The sequence below is a fragment of the Helicoverpa zea genome, chromosome 21 (genome assembly GCF_022581195.2).
Source record: "Helicoverpa zea isolate HzStark_Cry1AcR chromosome 21, ilHelZeax1.1, whole genome shotgun sequence".
NCBI classification, from domain to species: Eukaryota; Metazoa; Arthropoda; class Insecta; order Lepidoptera; family Noctuidae; genus Helicoverpa; species Helicoverpa zea.
Window position 1 is genome coordinate 8,340,393 of NC_061472.1, and position 23,365 is coordinate 8,363,757.

The 23,365-nt window shown below is 34.8% G+C and overlaps 1 protein-coding gene across 2 annotated transcripts in view; it reads right to left on the bottom strand.

The window, feature by feature from the left end:
* Window positions 1-23,365, bottom strand: part of LOC124640759 (atrial natriuretic peptide receptor 1) — a 265,956-nt gene that overhangs the window by 135,298 nt on the left and 107,293 nt on the right. The window contains exon 5 of one of the 2 annotated variants that reach the window (XM_047178678.1): window positions 16,234-16,439. In XM_047178678.1, the coding sequence (XP_047034634.1) occupies window positions 16,234-16,439 (206 nt within the window). Of the gene's footprint in view, window positions 1-16,233; window positions 16,440-23,365 lie in introns of those variants that run through there. The other variant, XM_047178680.1, reaches the window with a different exon arrangement.

Here is a 23,365-nt window from a genome sequence, read left to right on the forward strand (position 1 = left end):
TCCAGTTTAGAGACCCTGATTTCACCTTGAAGGGCAGCCCTCATTTTACTAAAAAGGATCTGCATAAAAAGGCTTCTTAACCTCGTCGTATTGGGTATTTTATTAGGCCATGCCTTTGATACATTGCGTAAAGTTGCCTTAAAATTCAAGCCCGTTTAGGCTTTTTTCTTGTATGAAAATCGAGGTTCTTCATCTAGGCTTTTAGATTTTTACTCGGCAAAGCTTTTGATATATTATTTTCCTTTCTTGCTTCTTATTAAATTATGTTTTAAAATTAGCGACTCTGTTGATTAGAACCATACTTTTTCTGGTGAAATTGAAGCAATATGAAGTTTCATGCTTTACAGGATACATAAAGCTTTTCTTTATCTTACAATTTCAAGGACTCCACAATTCGCGATAAGAAACTTCGTTCCAAATCCACTACATTCTTTGTCTCACGGTTATTCAACTCGCAAATGATTATAACTTCTGAAAACACAATCATGGACTTCTAAAGGGACCATTTCGGACCAAGACTGTCCATAAAAGGAGTATTTCACATAAAATATGTCGTTAAGAACGCTATAGTAAAGTATACGATGTGAAGACGGGATATAAAACACGTATGTTCAGCTGAAAGTCGGTAGCTTATGGATAAATGGAAGTACGTATTTATTTTAAAAAAGTCTGGTACAAAATTTGTTAGTCATCAATGTATGTCTTGGGAAATATCGATAATCATCTTCTTGCTGCCCTGTTCCTTAATTTATTTTGGGTCTTAAATATGTTTTGCTCTGTCAGCCGTTATACTAACATTCACTCCCTTTTTATTCATATTATCTTTCTTTAGCAATATTATCAGCGTTTATTTGGTCTACTTTTCCTCTCCATCCACACAGTCTTTATATTTAACACACTCTTTGTAGCATATTTGATGATGTTACAATCTCGATAATCGCCTGGGCGAGATGGTAAAGAAAAGACAGAGTATTTGCATAAGGCGTTTTCTTAACAGGATTTTCATCACTCAACTTATTCAATTAAGCCGCTTTTAATAAATTCTGTCTTATTAATTACTTATTCTCCTTCAGGCTTTTATTTGAAAGAAAATTGGGGAACCGAATCAGTTGTCTATTTTATCAGATTTCCTTCAAAGTTGGGCAATGCAATAATATGTTTCCAACAGTTATTTACGAGAATAGCAAATTGTTTCAACCCTATGTTGGATTCCGATGTCTGCATAAGTATACATTAGACACGTCGCCCTTTAATTTATTTAAACGGTATAATGTGGGTACGCAGCTGTTTAACCCCGTAGGTGGAAATAGGCGTGATAATAAGCTTTCAAATAAAGACTGATGTATTATTATTTCTCTTCGCAATCCTTGCTAATAATATTATAAAGTAAGTATATCTAGATGTCTGTCTATCTGAATTTTACGCCTAAACGTATGACTGAACCGTTGAAATTGAATTAGGAACACACTGGTAGCCTGAGAAGGGACGTAGGCTACTTTTCATAAGGGTGCGAGTTCCTCGGGACGCGGGTAGAACCGCGAGGAACAGCCAGTATATCATATAAGTAACACAATTTGGACGAAATGTAATAAGAATGTTGTGTACTTGATCAAATAACGCAACTGTATTACGATTCGTAGGTACCAGGAGTACAGAATTCGTGAGAGCACCAAATTACACTAATGGCAAGAGAAGGAGCTCGTTGTTTGTCGCGTTATTTCCAGAAACCTTTCTTGTTAACATAAATATTATAATGTATTATGTGTAAGCCCTTCCTTTGTGGTCCTGAAGGGACCGTACTTAACCCGTAGGGTGCTCTGCCATACAAGACATTGTTACCACAGACCTTACTGTTGAAATGTTCAAAACGTTTGTTTTTGACAAATAATGCCTACTGTTGGGCGTTTGTATTTTAAGCGTTACATTCCAAGTTCAACAGTTTGGACATTAGTGAGTCTGCTACAAAAATAACTAGGCTATTGTGTGTAGGTAAGTGTAGGTACCCTTATAAAAAAACTACCTCATTCTAAACAAATACCTAGACATTATAATTTTGTTTGTTATTCCATTGTTTCTTTACTTTAAATAAATTGAATATACGATTTTGATATTAGAAAACAATATTAAACTGTATGTTTTGATTACAGAAACACAACATGAGTTGAGAAACTGGATTAACAAAAAATAAATATATACACTCGATTTTATAGAAGAATGCAGAGTAAAATTTTTAACAAATAAATAAGGATCTGTAAAATGAACAATACCTATTGAAAAGGATGTATAAAACAGACAATCAAGAATGAAAGACGGAGCCGGAAATTAAGTTAATAAAGACAAACGAACGTTAAAACAAAATAGCGCTTTAAAGATGAACAATTTCTTAATGGAAAAATAAAATCAGTAAATACAGTAACAGCGTTTTCAGACTAGTGGATTTACCGACCGACATCACAAGGTTCATGTGGGAGTGATGCAACAAACAATTGATAACTACCAGTGAAAAAAAATACGTTCAAAACAGACCAGATTTGATTCGATCAGATTTCTGCCGCTCGGAATGTGTCGCACAAAAGTACACTAGTGTGAAAACGGTATTATAACATGGTAATACTATTTAATTTTAATCAAGAATATATAAATCGGTTTCTACTTATTCCAGTCCCGTAAAATATATAAAAAATGTATATTAAACCCGTCAAACAATTTACGAAGATTTACTGAAAATGAGATGAAAATTGACGTAAAACGATATTCAGATTACATGGTAACTACGTTTTTAACGCTTCAAATTACGAGTGTTGCGTTCAAGTATAAAATTCCTTTTTGTTTTTCTAAAGTTATCTTTTGTAAAATGTCTGCAGCAGTTGAACGGTTAAAATGCTCATTTCTAACCTCGGTCGGATTACTGTCACCGTGGGAACCTTTTACTGTAAGTTTATGGAACACTTTGAGTTGACAAGAAACTAACGTGAACGGTTTATTTTGTAAATGTTTATTTAAGGAACATGTAAAGAAGGCTTACCTAGTTAAAGTTACTATGTAATCAAATAGAACAGTATATACTTAATTATTCCATTGATAATTAACATCTCAGAACCCAATCTAATTGATCGCTGAGGATTTACTGAGCATTTTACTTTTTGGTTACCTTACTCGTATTTTTTGGTAGTCCATTACCTATAGAATTTAACAGTATTTAATAGTACCTATACTTATAGAATTCCATCTTACTTTTTATATAAATCAACAAGGGAAGATGCAACTTCTAAAGCACTATGAAAATACTAAAAGCCCTCTAAAGACAAATAAGTTTTTTGTACATTACTTGTCAAATACTTGAAAGTGAAAGGAATCCCTTGTATCGAAATAAAAGTCACATAGTGAGATATGTATAAAGAGGCCTTAAGTCGAAAATTGGATGAAAAGAGGCTGATATAGATAGTTAGATAGTCTGAAAAGTACCTATTTCGTTCCGAAGCCATTTTCGTTTATAAAGTGTTCTGCTGTTAATTTGATGTTTCTCCTGATAGTGGATTAATGTCTTTACGTCGGGGCCCCTTACATTTACCACTGAAGGTGCTCCAAGCATTTTCTCGGTAATTGGATTTTTTCCCAATCGACGTTGATTGTTAGCACTGTGCTTCGAACAAGGGTTTTTGTTTGCGTTGCAATTAAGATTTTTTTGTTTTTAAGTGTTACTGAAATTCCAAAATCTTGAAGAAAGTTTTTATGAAACACAATATTTTCGATTTTGTATTAAAATATGACATTATTTTGTATAGTTTTTACAGTTAATCAGCAGAAGTGGTTGTGATGGTTTGTACGTTTGGTAGGTAGATAACCTGAACTTGTGAAATCATTTTTGTTACACGTGTGAAATTATAAAAATAGGTAGCTTTTGTAGTTTACGGATAGCCAGAAAGTCTGACATCCAGCCAGGGGTATCGGATTGCTCGGAAAACTGAATAAGGCAAGTCAGATGGGCCGTCGCTCAATGTCATAAACTGGCGCTCAACTGCATGCCGTTCGAATAGAAGCCGACCTCAACATATTTCGAAAACATATAGGTCGATGAATTTTAAAAATATTTCTTTCACATGACCTCTCAATGGTGGCAAATAGATTTTTTATAAATATAGGTTATCATTTCATACTTTTTATTTGCACAGCAAACATTGTTTAAGGGTAGCTTCTACCTCGTACATGTTGCTAAGCCTAGATAATACATATAATATAGAACAAACAAGAGTTTTTATATAGCGAGTACATTGATTTTGTGTTTGAAGTCTAGACAGATTGACGTGTACATTTCTAGACGCTTTTTCTAATCTAAAAGAGTCCTGGATTTTTGGGCGTGTACTTTTTGAAGATACACTAATTTCTAGCTAGCTTAGCTACTATTTATGGAACAGTAAGCAAGTTTTATCTAAATCTGTTCAGAATTTTGTCGTAAAAACGTGATAGTAGTAGACTTTTACTTCATTTTCTCATCGAGTGAGCTACTGTTTTAATCAGCTAACAAGCCTCGGTGTCAGAGTTTTCTCAAATCTTAAAGATCAAAAAGGTCTTTATTAGACTTGTTAACCTTTACACCATACAGAGATTCCACCCGCTTTCACCCGCATCCCTAGGGAACTGTGTCTCACCCGGATAAACAGTAGCTTATATTCTGATTAGCAGCCAGTTTCTTAATCAAAAGTAAAAGCCAAAGTAATGTCATAAAGTAAAAGTAACGGTCAAATTCGATTTATCTATTAGTTTTGCTTGTACTTTAGCCTTGAAAAAACTAATTTGACCGTTACTTTTACTTTTTGAGATTACTTTGGCTTTTACTGTTAGAAACTGGCTGTCAGTAGTTAGAAGACTTTTGTTTGGTTAAAATAAGGAACACCCACACATCCTAAAATTCATTTTTAAAATATTAGTGGAGTAGTAGGATTACCTTAAAAGCTATTTTGCATGAACTACAAAATATGGCTTGCAACCTGAAAATGTTACATAGAAAATTTCTTCTCATAGTTTTTTGTTTGGCAAAAGGCGTACATCCTAAAGGTCATGGCACAGTGTAGCGGCACCGCAACAGCACGGCTCCACACCAGCATTTAAGTTGTCATTCAATTTAGAGCATTAAATCGTGTATATTATAATATATTTCGTAATGTCAATTTGATAAAAACCAACGGCGAGCAGTCAGCGCGCTTGCCGCTACCACACAACTCGGCTCGCAGCCCGCGTGCTGCAAGCTAGCGGACCTCATGCGTACAGCGCGCCGACACGGCATGCTCGTTACGCGCCGACTCCGAGTCGGCAGCGAAACAACGTCATTACGTCGTGTTCAATCATAACTGTCTTAAAATGATATTGAGTTTGCGGTGACAGCAAGCTTACACCTCGCGGACAACGCGTATTTAGCGCGCTGGCAGCTAGCCGTAGTCTAAATTCGAGGCGACGCCGTGCTGCAGCCGTGCTGTTGCGGTGCCGCTATAATGTGCCATGACCTTTATTATTATTAGTGTTGAGTAGGATTATCCTAAAAGCTATGTTTAGTTACACGAACTAAAAATATGGTTTGGAAATTAAAAATGGATGGAAAAATTCGTAGCCCAGAACTGAAAAAGGCTCTGTTTTACAGCTGTACCATATCAGGGACATTTTAAGGTACTCCCACAATTTTACGATGTCTCTTCCCCGTTCATATTTCCCCTAGTATTGTGTTCTAACCTTTTTACTTTTTATTACGTCGTTCCCATCGAAGATGACTGTATTAAGTTATAAATTCCTTTCATTTCTTCCCTTTTTCTTCGGTTTATTTCCACTGTGGGATGTTGTTTTTCTTTACAGTTCTATGTAAATAATTTAAATAATGTTGTATTAGTGTAAATACCTCTTTTATTGTATTCTTTTATAAAACTTGTAAGCTCTGTACATGCTTTTGTTACAAAATAAACTATGTAAACATGCAAAAGAAGTTGTCGTTCAAAAATAAAATATTTGACTTTAAAATATTCCACTTTCTATTGGAGATACATTACTTTAAAGAATAAAATACTCCTTCTTAATGTATAAGAATATAGTTTCAAATGCAATAACGTTCTTATTACAAATCTGTCAACTTTAACAATTTTCTAGTTTCAGTTTTCGTATTATTTAAAACTTTTCCGATCTTGATAAGACAAAACTAGCTTGTAGGTTTAATATAACTCCACGACAAACTTTGACTGCTTATACAAAAGAGGCAAAGTTTATTTTTTTAACTCTCTGAATTGTTTTGAATGAAAACAATGATTGATTTATCAGTCAAGACAAAAAATACGTATCATATTACTCTTTGCATATTGACAACTTTTCCAATAGGTCTAGAAATAAATCCATTCATCAATTCCGTATTTACTAGTGTCAATTTTCACAAATCTTTAACCAATTTTTTGACGAGATCTTTACTCATAAACAGTTGCGTATGCTTATTTTTTTATAACACTGATCTAAGCAATACATACATTAGATATACGCATAAGTATAAGGAACTACATACGTTTACAGAAGCACTCTAACAGTGATATAACCGGCAATAGTATTCCATTAGACTTGAGTCTCATTTACGCTCGCACTTAACACATTATGAGTCTCCGTCTTATGTACTCGTATGTTCTTAAATAAAAGGGTGGTCAGGTTATTATCTCGACATATCAAAAGAAGAATTAAATTAGTCTCATAATAAATTAAAAAAAATTATCCTGTGTTTACAAATCTTTCGAAATTTTTCGGTGTTATCGGGATAGGAAGGGACATCTGAAAGTCTCTTACTTTGCCATAATTTTGATTAAAATATTGAGAATGATAGACGTTGAAACGAATGCATCAATGAGCTGTCAAACAACAAAATAAGCTCGGAAATGCGCCCACGAGCACATATGTCAAAGTATCATCTAATTGACAAGAATAAACTCGAAAGTAATATTAATGTATTTCCATGTATCAATCCTAGATCAAACACAAGAATTCTTTTAACAATGTTTGTGTAAAGTATTTACACTTAATCAATATCCATGTAAGTAGGAGGATAAGCGCCAAAATAAAATGTTTTACCCCGCTAATCCCACGTATTTATAAAGAGCTTAAACTCTGTCCATGGCACATGTCACTCCCAAAAGTGGATGAAAGCGAACTAGCGGGGTTCTGCTAATACACTCACTGCTGACAGACGCCCGGGTAAACCCAGATGTATAGCTTAAGTATAGCTTAAGTTTCATCCGGCTAAATACTTGCATGTCGGTCTTGTGAGGACAAATTCAATGAATCAGATTCAACTTATGAGTACTTCAGGAATAAAGTTAACTAGATGAGTTACTAAGTAAATGTTAACAATAATACGGGAACTTCATAACATATCTTGATTTTGCGAAAATAGACCGCAATCAATATTTTTCGCTTATATTTTTCTTTCTAAACAATTTGCATCTCTCAGAATGTCCTCTCCTGAAACATAGCGCAATAATTTTACTGAAGAGAACGTTAAATTAGATCTACAATTTCACCCGTTACCCTTTAATTACTTCTGAATAGATTCACCCTTCACACCATAGAAGCATGTAATAAGCCATCAAATCACGGTGTTGATTAACAAGCGCGTCAAAACGATTCGACGCCTCATATCATTAGCAAAAATTGACACGCGACCCAAAATTAGCGCCGTCAAAATCAGCGGACCATGGGGAACAAAATGACTAGCGGAGGTACCATAACGGAAAATCTCCTAAGAAAGTAGCGCGCCAAAATGCGGGAGAGCGTGTGACGAGGAACGTTACTGTTTTCGCCATACACCTTATTTGTCCCCGACTATTTTTTGTAATATTAAAAATCGTTGATGGATGTCTCAAAGAACCCGAAAGTCACGTTAGTTCACTCGTAACTAATCATTTTGGTCATGCCCACCGTACTAATTTGACCTAGAAGAAGGCGCCTGACCTACCTACTCTCCGCTTATCTTTCCTTACTTCGTGGAAGGGACCAAGTGGGGTCTAATAAAGTCCCTAATTAATGACAGAGGAGCGAATCCCTTTTTACTTTCGGAATGCCCTACGGTAATGATATTACACTGTGATGATGAGGTGGGTAGGAAAAGGTTTTTTTGTCCTGTTTATTTTGGACAGGTTGTAGGAGTTTGGAGGTGTGTTCATAATTGAAGTTATTTCCGAGATTTTTTAAGGTATTCTTTTTGCATTTTATATTGGATAGGTTATGCAATAATACCTAATATGTTTTAAAAAATCACTTGAGAGCAAATATTTTTACTGGTTCTATTTGTATCTTTTGGAACGTAGCTTATATGAAGGACCATTAAAAATAAACAACATGCAAATTGCACATTGTTTCAGAAAATATTTATAGTTTATATCTTCAACAATAAACTTCTGAAAGAAACGAGTCTAACAAAACAAACACGTAGTTGAAAACGATCTGCGAAAACTATTTGTTTGTTCCGAACATCGAGGAAAATATGTTTGTATATTTCTAATAGAAAAACCGCAAAGTCAGCAAAAAGGTTATGAAAAACCACTACCTACACGGGAATATCACCAACAAATATTTGATTCAGTCCTGGCCAAATATTAGTTTCATGGCAATCATTCCAGTTCGCAAAACTTCTAATTGAAGACAAACAGACGACGCTGGAACTCTTCATTTATATGTGTTAAATAAACACCTGAGTATGTGCCAAGGGGGTACTGAATTTTGAATACTTCCCTAAGGCATCTTCTCTAGATAAAGTATGAACAGGGAACTTACAGAGCGCTATTATTGTTCATGCTTCAAAATTTTCAATGTTAGTCTAAAAGTTTTCCAACCTTTCTTTACAAGTGAAAACTTAATGGAAACTGTTTTTCTAGTCTTTATAATTCCGAATTATTATTGTTGAGGTCCGGGCAATTTTATATTTTATACTTCTGTCCTAAGTAGAACTTCGGTCACTACTACCTTCTTAATTTTGTCTTAATCAATAAACTTTAGGCCTCCAACATTAATCAATCTTCTTTAAAAAATATCTTATAAAAGACTGAAAATGGAATTGTATATACGATTATATTTTCTCTTGTTTAATCTTTATGTCAGACACACAGATCCACGCGATACTCAATAGATTTTCTACTGTCTTATACTCTGCGACATACAAGTGAGCTAAGCTACATTTCTCAGTAGCGTGCTACAGCTCTTCATACTCAAGAGTTCTCATTAAAGCCTTGAAGCTCGTCGTCGTTGTACATAATTATAAGTTTTTGATTGCATTTTACCGTCAGCAGCCGTATTATGCAATTTTCTGCTTCAGTTTCATGTGCGCAAAGAATTCATGAAGTCATATGCGAATATGGTAATGAGGTTTCTGCTTGAAGTTTCATAATTCTCGGTAGTGAAATGTTCGTATTAAAACTGAATTCAGGGCTTTATAGTGAGACAGAATAATATATCAAAGTTTAGTTACTTACTCCGAACTGAAGTAGCTATAAGAAAACTTATAAAGGACAAAGTCTTTATTTCTCTTTATTTTATAGGAACCCCTATAAAATTAAGCATAGTGTATGTTAATCCAATAATTTATCTTATCTATGAATCTGAACAAACCTTTCGCATTGTCACAATTTATTTGGGATATCGAATATACATTAAATCTGTAAAAAATCGGTTACCTCACATAATTATTCAAGCATCTCACACATATTAGACCAATACACTCTTAAGTTATATTTCAAATAAACATTGACTTGATAAATCTCTAGCCTATACTAAGCATTCTCTCGTAATCTATAAAGGATCTTATCTCTATTATGTGTACACAAAAGTCTGTCACGGTTCAATGTCAGTGAACTGGGTCTAATGAGCCATAGGACGGCTTGACGATCTACCGTCACAATGGAAAACCGACAATGTATGACGAAAATGATGTGGCTATACAAAATACATAACCAAATTTTGGGATTAAGCCAACTATTTATTTTTTACAAACTGACAGGATTAACATATATTACATTTTTATATTTGCAATTTACCTGTTTCATATTTTATTTAGAGTAAGTTATTATTTTATTTCCAATTAAATATTATGATAATTACAATCAATTCATTTCAGCCAGAAGAAAATATGTATGTTCAACATCATGATGATGATGACCATGATAATATTACTCTGAAACCTGTCTTATTTCTAAAGTAAAGCAACAGAAAGTAGCCTTCTTACGAGAAAACATTTTTAGGAAGCACTACATATCGCCGAAACTTGATAAACTAGGTCGAAAAATTACTAAGACGATACAAAAGCCAAAAAGGATCTTATTCTCTAAGAAGCCAGAAGTTTCTCACATAAACACAATCCCACTCCCACATGCGGTCGTAAATAATAAATTCCCAGCCTCTTCTATGGCAGAAGGAAGATCATAAAAGGAATAAGTGAAAGAATACGTTTTTAAGCGCACTCAATTTGGCACTCGTTCCGAATAACAAATGCGGTATCAGGCGTATAACTCATTGAGGATAAAGACTAAGGCTGTTTTGTTTTTAAACACATTTACTGCAACATCAACTAAGCATACAAAAACGTAGAAAAAATGTAAACATCCGAATCGAGGGATGTTTATATTTTTCCTACGTTTTTGTATGCCTCCTTTTTGGGAAGTCGGTTAATAATGGAGGCAATGATTAGGTAGTTAATTATTTCTTTATCCCTTAGATTTATTTTCAAGCAGACATAAATGATAATAATTAGAAGAATGAATGTATGTTAACTTCCGATTAGATCCTTCTGATTTCCTTTCTATTTGAAATCGGTAGGCTAAGGATGACCTATGGCTGAGAAGACAATGATGATGACGATATTACCTGTAGGTATTATTTTTACTTATTTTCAAACCAAAAGTACAGATGCTTAGCTTTGTTGAGAAAATGTTCTCAAAGAGATTGTAGTGGCTTTCAATTTAGTACTACCCTAATTTATCACACAACATACATGTAGCATTAGATTGATATACCCCATAAATCCACCTAGCGCTCATAAGTAAAAAGAAACATCATTAATATTTTATTTTTCCAAAATCCCAAAAGACATAAGCAATCTTTTTTTTTTCACTTAAACATTGATAAATAACAACTTGTTTGACAAAGAAATGAGTCTATTACCGAAACTTGAAAACAAACAATCTTTGGTTGTGAAGAAAAGCAATTTTTGGCAAACATGGCTATATTTATTGGCTATTTCATCTGGCGATTGAGTATTAAGATATCGAAATCTGTTTGTTCCTTACCTTTTGTCTTTGTTGGCTTTGTGTACTCATTCTAACTCTTAGTAATAGACTTGGCTACTTTAAGGTCTTAATACTTGTCCTGATTTTTTTTCTACATTGCCTACTTAGAAAAGAGGTTGCTTAAACTGGTGTTGGCTGGAAGGACATCGAACTTGCTAAAGTTTGAAACTACATGTTTCAAATAAGGTTTTAATAGGATGCCTAGAATAGAAGTCTAGATTAACTAATTATATGGCTCCTGGGCTTTCAAAATGTTTATAAGACATTCAACCGAAGAAATCAGTTTAACTAAATCGTTACTTCAGTAACAGATTATGATTTGCGGATATTACGCAGGTTTTTGGCAAATAATTTCCGCACGACGTCAGCTCCCAAAATAATGCCTAAAGAAGATAACCCTGTTTTAAATAAATGTCATTACCTACCCACCTTTATTTACAGTGTCAAAGACTAAGCTCTTAATTATGTAAGCAATTCTTAATTAAAGTACCTTCAAAGAGCCTTTGAACAAAATAGCTTTGTTTTAAGTTTTTATATATAATGAACATCGTAAGAAAATTGCATTTGTTTATGCAAATTTTTTGTAGTTAAATGTGTCGTGCGTGGCAAATAATTCTTAGGAGTTTAAAAATTTAAGTTAGAACAGATGCCGTTATGTTAATAAGATGGGCCTTAAAGTCTTCTTTTAGAATAATGACAAATAATAAAAAAGTATAAATTGCAAATTTTCTTCTCTGTTAGAGGATCTACATGTTGATGTCTTACTTCTGTCTCTCAACTACGTCATTTGAATGTTTTTTTTTTTTAGGATTACTGACTAACCCAGTGCACCCTAATCAAATGTCTCAAAAAATTCTTCTACTACAAGCATCAAGCAGAAATAAAAAGATGTCTAGATCATAAATACTAATATTTATATTGTGGTCTAGAAATCTTTTTTATTATTTGGAATACAGGCGCATTGGACACATTCGCGTCAAAAAGTAGCCCAGACCTGATTAATAGTAGGTAATATTTTGACATTTACATAACAGTATTTAGTCTGCAACAATATGAGAGCTATAACATATATTTTTTGGAAATTATGCTGTTTTGCTTCTCAGTTTTGCTGTGATGTGGTATTTTTTGTACGATGACGAGAGAGATCAACGCTCCACGGGTCATTTAGGATTTTATTGTCATTACTAGTTAGTATTATATTACTGGAATTAGTTTTTTTTTTCTGGGTTTTCCTCAAATATGCGGTGTGTGTATATTCTTGTGATGATAGATTAAAACTAAGCCTTCGATTTGAGGATTAGATTTTTTTCCGTCAAGATAATCATAAAAATAATTGCTTTCTGACCTCATACAACTTCGATGAATAACCTTCCTTTTATTTCGGAATCAAATAAAATATAGGCAGCAATTTATAATCTATATAGTCATTAACTACTTGACAATGATGACCATAAATTATAAAATTTGTCTTCTCTTATCCTTTAAACCCTGTTACAAAATCCTTTAGGTCCAATTACTCGTAAAATAAACTTACCAGCCTTTGCGAAAAGACCGAATATAGAAAACTTGTATTCTCACTTCATCCCTGAAGCATCAGTAGACATAATTTAACCAGCCTCTGACCCTAAAATGGAAATGATAACCGATATAAGGGCGTATACTTTGGGACCATGGAGAACAACATGGCTAGCGGAGGTGCCATAACAGAAAATCTCCTGAGGCAATAGCACGTCAAAACGCAGGTGTACGGGTCACGAGGAACGTTACTGTCTCAGCTCTTATGCGCCTTATTTAGAACCCGCCTATTGTTTGAAAAAAACAAAAATAGTTGAGAGATGTCTTAAAAAACTCAGGCGCCTTCGTTCGTTCAATCGTAACTGATCGTTCTGGTCATGGCCACCGTACGTATTGGACCTAGAAGAAGGCGCAGACCTATCTGCATTATGACTCCTCCGGTCGTTTTTCCTTACTCCATGTTTAGGGTAAACAAAAAAGGGTATCTGCTGATAATGTGGGTCCTCTATAGTTTTTGTTGCTTCTGTAACAGCTGTGCGAGATTTATGTTTTATGATATTATTTGATGTTCAACTTGAGACAAGAGTATCTACGGTCGTTGTGGATGATGACAAAAAATAAAGTAAGTTTTCAGTCTTGGATTTAATGTAAAATTGGTTTATTTTAAATAGGGTACTTAAATGGGTAGATAAATGCTAGGAACCTAATGAGATTATAATACACGTTGTACATAAGTAGGTACTATTAAATAACAAGATCTACCTAAGTGTGACGCAAAAATATGAAAAGGTTCTAGACTTTAGGATTTAGACCTAATGTAAGTTATTATCCAAGGTTTGCACGAGAGGATTACGGAAAAGGTTACTTTTAAGCTCATTTTTGCGTAGATGTTTATTTTAAATATAATGTTAACATACTATATTCTCTTTAACTTGAAAAAGAACTTTATGACTATGTTTTTGTTAGTAAAATTCAAATAATACTTACTTTAAACGAAAATGGATAGGCAATAGAGATTGAAACAAACTTATTGGCTATATTTTTATTACAATTCTTCCTGAATTTAAGAGCAATGATTCATAACATTTCCTTCATCTCTAAAACTTAGAGAATCGTAATAAAATGAAATTTATCGTTGACGAAGATGTTTTCAGATTATTGTGATTGTTATTACAGACACAGGTGCGCTTCAGAAACATTTGTACAACGGACGTTAAAGTAACGAGCAACATGAAAATTCCTAGTATCGTAAATCCCCACGAATTTGTTGGTTTTATACACTAATTAGAATTTTCGTATCAAAAATATCGTATATACCTATAGAATTTTGTTTAGAAACAAGTCTGTTTTGTTAACTCCAAATCAAATTATCCTAAAATCATATTGTGGAAAGTGCTGAAATATTTTGAATATTGCAAAAACATAAAGTATTTTCGCAGAATTTGTACTTTGTATTTTTAAGTTTATCAGACACACTTGTAAACGAAAACATAACCCCTAACCCCCTTACTTATAAAAATCTCTAATCACTCTCTAAGCAACATTTTAACTACTTAATGCCTTAAGTAGTGATTAAATGTTAGTTAAGACATGCGTAAACGACGTTTATAAGTAAGAATTTTTTTAAACAGTCCTTAAGTATTACCTACTTATTATATACAACATGTAACGTAATTAACGCACACCCTCAAACACCCCAATTAGAATATTATGTTATAATCATAATACATACACTGAATTTTTAATTCAACATGTACATGCATTGTTATTTACTAAATTAGTTATACCAATTCTTGGAGAACTTTTTGGTCATACTACTACGCACGCAAATATCGCGCCGCGCGCCGCTCGACTCGACACAACATAACGAAACTACGGAAAAAGCCGACAATACACGAAGTCTTATTACTTTGAGTTACGGTCTATTTGAATTTGTTTTGACTGTACAGGGTTAATATGACAATAATTTCCGTAGTTTTAATTATTTTTGGTATAAAAAATTACCTATATTAAGAATGATATAAATCGATTCAGTAAACGATTCTGAACAAACTAATTTCAGGATGTGCGTTAATTAAGTTACATGTTGTATATCACGTTTATAAGTAAGGCTGAACGTTGCTAAGTAAGTTAATCAATTACTTAAATCAAATGCCTAGATAAGATAAATAGGGAAACCATAGCGAAACCGAATCACTTTCTTAATCTAACCGCTCGGTAGTAATCGGGTCTATTCAGATAGTCCCGAATTGGACCGTCAAAGCAACTTAGATAACTAAAATCACCGAAGCAACTGACACTAAGCCGATAAGTTAGACACTGGACAAATAGACGATTAATTAATTTTCAACCTTATTACTAGCGACATAAAGTTGGGATATGATGAGCTAGAAGTTTATTCAAGTAATGTTTCGTATGTCGATTAAAATGTAGTGCCGATTTTCATGGATATTATGGTTAAATATTTGTGTTTGGTTTATTTAATTTAATTAATTATTGTTATTTATTATAGTAGGTATAACTATTGATGACTAGATGAAAAACCTACCTACTTGTTTTTTTGAAAAAACAAAAAGTTTTTTAATAAAAAGTCATGTCAAAAAATACCCGTAGGAAATAAATTGGCTGGCTATGTAGTCGATGTAAAAATAAAACTCCACGTAAAGCTGGAAAGTGTACCGAAAAGATAAATATTTGAAAACCGTGTGAAAAACTGTTTCAGTGCAAAATTCAATAGTCACACGTGCGAACACTCGTGGCAGGTTGTCAATTGGTGCTTTAAACAATTCGGCTATGCATTGTGATCGAAGGCTATGATGTTATTAAACTAAATGTGGAAATTTGAACACTAAAATAATATTATTTTACTGAAAGTTTTGAGCAAACGAAATAAAACGACCTAATTTAGTAGATACCCTTTGAACACCATGTTATAGGTAAGCATAGCCACAATGCGTAACCAAGGTTTATTACAAGTTGAAAGCAGTAAAACATCCCCACCCGTTCAAAACAACTCACTCGCGAAATCGTTTCCTACTATCTGAACCAACATGTCTTCGAAAGATTGTTGGGCCATCATTTCCCAGCCGAAAACTTCTATCGACGAGCCCAACATGTAGCCGTGGATAGTAGCGGCCATTAAGTATCCGCCAGAGCCTCCCACTAAACTTTCGTAAGCCGGAGTATCGTAAAGCAATGCCGCACGACCCCATCCGAATCTGTTGATAACCGTATTCATTTTAGAAAGATGCTAGCGACATCTGTTGTTGAGTAGCGGAACGAAAAATGTTCTAGGTTCTAGCTTCTACACTAGTGTATTAGCGCCATCTCTCGGCCGCAGTAAGAACTCCATAACGTTTTACTTACCGCTATAACCAATAGATGGCAGGAGTAGTAGGATAAAGTTTTTTAATTCTAAACTTACTTGTGTATTTGTAGCCGAGGTAAAACTTCAAGTTTTCTGTGTAGTTAAGCCCAGCGTCTGATGTGGTGTCCCACGGAGTGTAAAGGATTTCTTCTTTTTTCAGAAAATTGGCGAAGGACTTCATCATGAGATGGCAGGTAGATTTGCCGGCGACGTGCAATTGTGACTCGGGCTCGTTGATGAGTAGCAGTTGCTTCCACTCGAAGCTAGATGGCGTGAAAATAAAAACGTGTTAGCAAAGCCAAACCGTGAAAAACGTGCAAGGAAGGAAACAATCACAATTCACGCAAAAATATCCTAAGGTGATCTTCACACTGCCCCGCATCACGCTGCATCTTGCGTGTCGACGCACCTACGCGCGTTCCTGCGGGATTGCAGATCTGCATCATCGTGCGGGTTTTTTGCGCACTCACGCGCGTACTGTGCGTTTTGTAATTTCACGCACAGCGGCTCTCATCGAGTTCGGCGATTATCACACTGCCCCGCATGATGCAGCGTAGCGCGTGGATGCGTTTTTTTTCCGTTGCTTGTAAATATCTCCGTTTGTATGGAAAACACGCATAGTTCAACACACTGAAAATGAATCCAAGCGCGTTCATGCGGATCACGCGCATACACGCGGAGAAACATGCACCCCCGCGCGTAGGTGCGGGGTGAGACGCAAGGTATGGCACACCGAATCCCGCAGTGACGCGCGTGATTTTGAATGGGACGTGTATATTAATTGAAAATGAATCTCTATGAGAGCCGCCGTGCGTGAATCTACTAAACGCACCTACGCGCGTGAGTGCGTGAAAAACCCGCACGATGATGCAGATCTGCACTCCCACAGGACGCGCGTAGGTGCGTCGACACGCAAGATGCAGCGTGATGCGGGGCAGTGTGAAGATCACCTTCCATTTTCAAATATACACGTCACGCCCATTCAAAATCACGCGCGGCACTGCGGGATTCAGTGTGCCATACCTTGCGTCTCACCCCGCACCTACGCGCGGGGGTGCGTGTTTCTCCGCGTGTATGCGCGTGATCCGCATGAACGCGCGTGGATGCATTTTCAGTGTGTTGGACTATGCGTGTTTTCCATACAAACGGAGATATACCTTATTAATTAATAAATAAAATTGCTATTGTAACAAATTTACGACTACGAGTGTTGAAGTTACTTGTAATGCAAAAATATTACTTTTATCAGCAAACTTTCAATAAGGAAGTTCTATCTGCATATTTAACAGCATTGGAGTTCCACAATATTTTGCAAAGGAATAAGATTAGATTTTGGGTATTTAATTTAATAAGTAAATATCCATGGCCTTCATGGGCATAGACGTTATCAGGGTTAGAGGCGGTTGAGATACGCCAACAAACAATGCGAAAGGGCCCATGTGTTAAAACGACAACAAACCTTTTTGTTTTATCAGAGGTAGTTTATGGGAAAGACACGAGTACCTACCACAAAGGATAGCAATGGTTGTTACAAAGGAAGGGAAAAAGGGACAATAACACTAGCCTGGATAAACGCAGGTCTAACATAAAAAACCCCTATCATAATCAGAGAGAAAACGGACAAACTAAAGCTAGAACATCACGAATATGTTGAAATAGGTACGTGATATACCTATTTCCTCATCTATCAAATTTGTTAATGCAAGCAATAACAAAAAACAACATGCAAACAATATTGTTCCTGTCTCTAACATTAATTCATCGCCTGTGTAGGGATAAAGTGTCCAATATCTCATTTGATTTTAAAGCTTCGACCAAAAATCCTAAAAACCAAACAATCACTGAACCCACAAAATTATGCAGAAAATGTCAAGTGGCGTACATTTTAGGCGAAAGTACGTACTTTGTTAAATAAATACGTAGGTATAGATAAATCTCGATAAGGCTGAAAGCCCAACGCTTATTATTTTCGGACATTTGAGTGACAACACTACAGATAAGTTTATGAATTCTGTTTCTATTATTAGAAGGGAAAGTGCGCTTTGTTTGTCTTTCTATTGAAATGTTCTGAGTTACATAATATGGAGTAATATTATCTACATCATTTAAGCTATTTTTCGCTATTTTCTGTTTTAATTAATTGTTTTATTTAAGTCATCCGGATATAATCTTATCCTACATATTATATTCACCTATCTGTAACTCTGTAAGTAATAAGTACTTTTTTTTAATATAAACCTTTGATTTTGGCATATTCAATTTTAATTATTTTATTTTGCCTCCATAGAATATTCCATGTCAAGTGAATTCATTTGTAGTTAGCTACGTGCCAATTACTGATCGAGGCTTTGTTATTACCACAGACCACAGAAAATGACGAAAATAAAAGAGTCTAGATTTTTTTGCTTCTAATTAAAGCCAAATTCCTAAAATAATTACAGATCCTTTGAACACGAAATCATGAAATAAAGGCTCTCTTTTAATCTAAAAGAAGATGGATCAAAATTGCCCCACGTCCTATAACAATGTGACGTATCTCAAAAAAAAGATAAAAATGTTTAAAAAAATATGGCATACTCTCTAATTCATTTTTTTTACACCTTCATACGAAAAAAATGCTTTAAAAATTGTTCAGGCGCTGTTATGAAAACGTCGTTCATAGAACTATTAATGGACTATTTTATTAAATTGTTTTTTTGTTTGATAGAGTATACCTCACAGGTGGTCCCATAATCATCAGGTCAGGATCTGATGATGGAAACCCTGAGAAATTCAGGGCAACTTTTGAAAGTTGTAGGCATGCGAAGAATAAAAACTTGACTATAAGGTGTATGTCTTATAACAATATGCAACAGTGAAGATTTGGAGCTGACCTGATGATGGAAACGAAAGAAGGTCGAGGGAACTCGACAACTGAATATGTGAACTACCTCGTGTTTGGGCTTGTATTATTTGTATTGAATAGACCTTTGCAACAGTGAAGGTTTGGATCTGATCTGATGATGGAGACCAGAGAAGAGCGAGGGAACTCGACAACTGAATATGTGAACTACCTCGTGTTTGGGCTTATATTATTCGTATTGATGAGAACTTTCCACTTATGCGGATAGTGACAACTGTGCTTGTCACTGAAAAGCCAAAAATAGGAAGAAGTCGGTGGGGATATAAACTTAGGTACATCCATTAGACACCGACTTCTGAGGTAGTTTACATATTTTGTTGTCGAGTCCCCCCGACCTTCTCTGGTCTTCATCATCGGATCAGCTCCAAACCTTCACTGTTGCAAAGGTCTATTCAATACAAATAATACAAGCCCAAACACGAGGTAGTTTACATATTCAGTTGTCGAGTTCCCTCGACCTTCTTTCGTCTCCATCATCAGGTTAGCTCCGAATTTTCACTGTTGCATAGTGTTATAAGACATACATCTTACAGTCAAGTTTTTATCCTGCGAATGCCTACAACTTTCAAAAGATGCCCTGAATTTCTCAGGGTTTCCATCATCAGATCCTGACCTGATGATTATGGGACCACCTGTGAGGTATACCCTATCAAACAAAAAAATAATTTAATAAAATAGTCCATTCATAGTTCTATGAACGATGTTTTCATTACAGCGCCTGAACAATTTTTAAAGCATTTTTTTCGTATGAAGGTGTAAAAAAAATGAATTAGAGAGTATGCCATATTTTTTTAAACATTTTTATCTTTTTTTTGAGATACGTCACATTGTTATAGGACGTGGGGCAATTTTGTATGGATTGTGTTCCGTCTTCTTTACGATTGGGTAATCGTAATTTAGGAAATGCGTAAATTCCGTCTGTTTTTTTAGATAGGTACCAGCTTCTGCCAGCGGCGTGACCCGCATTCCATGAGACCTAGGTACCTACATCCTGTACCCGGATCAAAGTAAGTACCCTAAGATTATATTTTCAAGCTATAGAAAATCTGTGCACCCAATTTCGTTTAAATCGGTTCAATAGTTTTAGCGTGAAAGAGCGTCAGACGGGCTGACAGATAGTTACTTTCGGTATTTATTATCACCGGGAATACTATTGCTGTCTTAAGGTGAATTTCCCTATATTTTACGTTGTGTTTTGTTTTACACGGTAAGAGCTGTAATGCGGTATTACTTGGTATCTGGATAAGTAAAGGTATTCCCTCAAGAGTTAGGAAATATTTGAAACCGCGGGGAAATTTCAGCGTAGAAAACTGAGTGGTAAATGAAACTAATATAACTAATTTTACAACAAATTAAATATAAAATAAATATTACGTTATCTATGTAAAGTACAATAACGTAACTTTCCAGTTAATAAATAAACACGTCTTTGTGTAGAAATAAATAATGAGTGTAATTAATAAGTTTAACCCGCCCAAGACAAAAGGTTCGCTTGTATTCTAAACACGAACTTTATGAATGAATCCCGGAATTAAAATAATCTCTTCCAAGATCAGTGTCGAGTTTACTAAACGAGGCGTTAAGTATTAACGTAACTGGCTTTTTGAGGGCTTTACAGCCATCTTAGGGCCAAATTCATTAATACTTTGGTAAATCAATTTTCAAATTCTGCTTCTAATCAAATCGGGAATTTTAGATACTTACTAAGAAAAACCCCGTCAAGATTCTACGGTATTATAAAGTTGTCAGTTTTTGTTAATCAGTAAGGTCATAGTTTACTCTGAAACCGGGTGCCAATAAAACTGTAATAATACATTTAGAGCCCCTAACACTGCAATCTAAACTGTCTGGCAATAGTTAACCCGATTGCTGGATTGACCGGATCTCCCCATTGATTTTTGTGCTCGACTAAAACTTTGCAGTATGTTAGCTAGGTTTAAAATACAACGCATGTAAATAACGATTTTGGATAATAATGTTACAAATTTCAATTAATTTTTATCGTGACTTTGATATTAATTAATGGAAGAAGTTTATGAACAAAGTTACAAGGTTCATTTTGTCCCTTGTAATTTTATTATCAATATAACCCAAGACAAGTAAAGGCTTTATTTCGTAGGGCGTATTTTTAATCTGGTTGTGGAGATCAGATAGGCAGTTGCTCCTTGTAAAACACTATTAAGTACTCAGCTGCATGCGGTCAGACTGGCAGCCGATACCAATATATTGGGAAAAGGCTGGTCAGATGACGATTTCTAATAGCGCTGCACCTAAGGTCGTGGGTTCGAATCCGGGCATGGTGTATTTTATTTATTTAAATATAAAGATAAAAAGCTGTCAGGTACTTATTTGATAGTTGATTTATCAGTTCTCTAGTAACAATAGAATATGTTTTTCTTAGATTTCGATGATAAAATACCACTTTTAGATAACCAAAGAAGATCCCTTCTCTAATTGCCAACCATTAAATTGGATCGCGCGTCACTTAATTTCAACTACCCATCGAAAAACGCATTTAACGTCCTAAATGGCCATAGTCCCACACTATCCGAATGAATGGCTTTACTATAATGGTGAGCCGTTTTCTCAGCTTATAGTGAGCCTTACACTTAGAGCATTAAAACCAATGGAGCCGCATTGAGCACAAATGTCTCTGAGAAAAAATCTTCCCACACACGTATGAGGGCAAGGCAATGCAATAGGTAGATACTCATAGCTCACTCAAGGAATTTCGACGACATGGTTACGCATGGACACGAAAAAGTTACCAAACACAAGCATAAACTTAGAGCGCAAATGTAAGTAGAGTTGCTCCACAGCTGTCAGCGGCGCTTTCGTACTTTTGCATAAAGTAAATATGGCGTCTCCAGTTGGTTGCATTATCTAACTAAGGGCATACAGAAGTTATGGGATAGAGATAACGATTAACGTTCGGTCAGCAATCAATTGCCTGTTAGGTGAAGATGCAGCACAATTTATCAGCGGGAGCGATTATTTGAGCTGATTAAGTATTTATCAAAATGGGTGAAAATATAGGAGAAAGAAAGTAATCATTTTTAGCTTGTTCTGGAAAAGTTTTTTTTTTTTTTTAATATGAAAAATGTTTCCAAGTTTAGCTAATAAAAACAGTAATAAATACGATTCAATTTATATAGGTAAACTAGGTATGTATGAAAATAACAACAAACAAACCTTTTCTCATTCAAAATGACTTTTCACTAAACATTTTTCTTTAAATAAAAATACATTACCTAGTAAGTTTTGAGTCTTGTAAGTTGTTGTTAAGTACTAAGTTTTACCGACACCAAGCATTGTACCAAACTCATAACGTACTTACAACTATTTCAGTGACTTCTAACAAAAGCTAGAGAAACATCGTGAGAAACAGTTGACAACTGATGTTAAGCAAGTGGGAGATCAATACACGTGTCGTGTGTGACTCCACTATTTAAAGAGACAAGGAGGTCCTTGTATGAGAAGGAGACATTGGCAACAATAGTAAATAAACAATAAAGGATATTGCTTAGTTCTTGTTTATTTGCAGTGATTTCGAAGAAATTTACTAGAAAAGACTAAGACTGAAGTTTACGAGAAAATATAAATCTAATGAGTGAACGTAATGTTTAGCGACAAAATGGCTGAACCCAATTTGAATGCAATTCGGAATCCATATAGTCTATGCAGGTAGATTCTTACACTAAAATAATAAAGATTAAAAAAATATCTGTTTGAGTGTTTGTGCAGCAGTTTCGGAACCTACAAAGTCTAAAGGCACTGAAGCCACGCTAACTCTGGGTGACATACCTAAGCTATATTTTATCCGGATACGGAAACTTATGTCTACAGGAACCAGCTATTGAGTAAATACTTATAGGTTGTTGTTTTAAACGAGACTGCGATCAGGTCAGTAGGTACGCGTCCGAAACACCGTTAGTTAGCCTAAGAGCCTAAAAACTGTTAGTATTTCGAGGAAACAAAGAAAAGTAAACTTGAATTTACTTTGTTTGTCGTTTGTGAGCTTGGCGTAAAGGTTGTCAAAGGAAACTCGTTGAAGCTTGTATTTTCAGTCTTTCAGGTAGAAAGTACTTAAAAAACTACTAGACAAAGTTTGAAGATTTAATACAAGTCCGATTTATATCGTGAAAAGATAAAAAAATAGGAAAATATAATTGGTTACTAGCCTAGTATTTGAAGTAAATAATGTACTTCAAAAATATTCATGGAATTTCGTATCAAAGGCCCTAAAAATTATGTGTTAAAATACCTGAGCTTTAATAAAATCTTTTG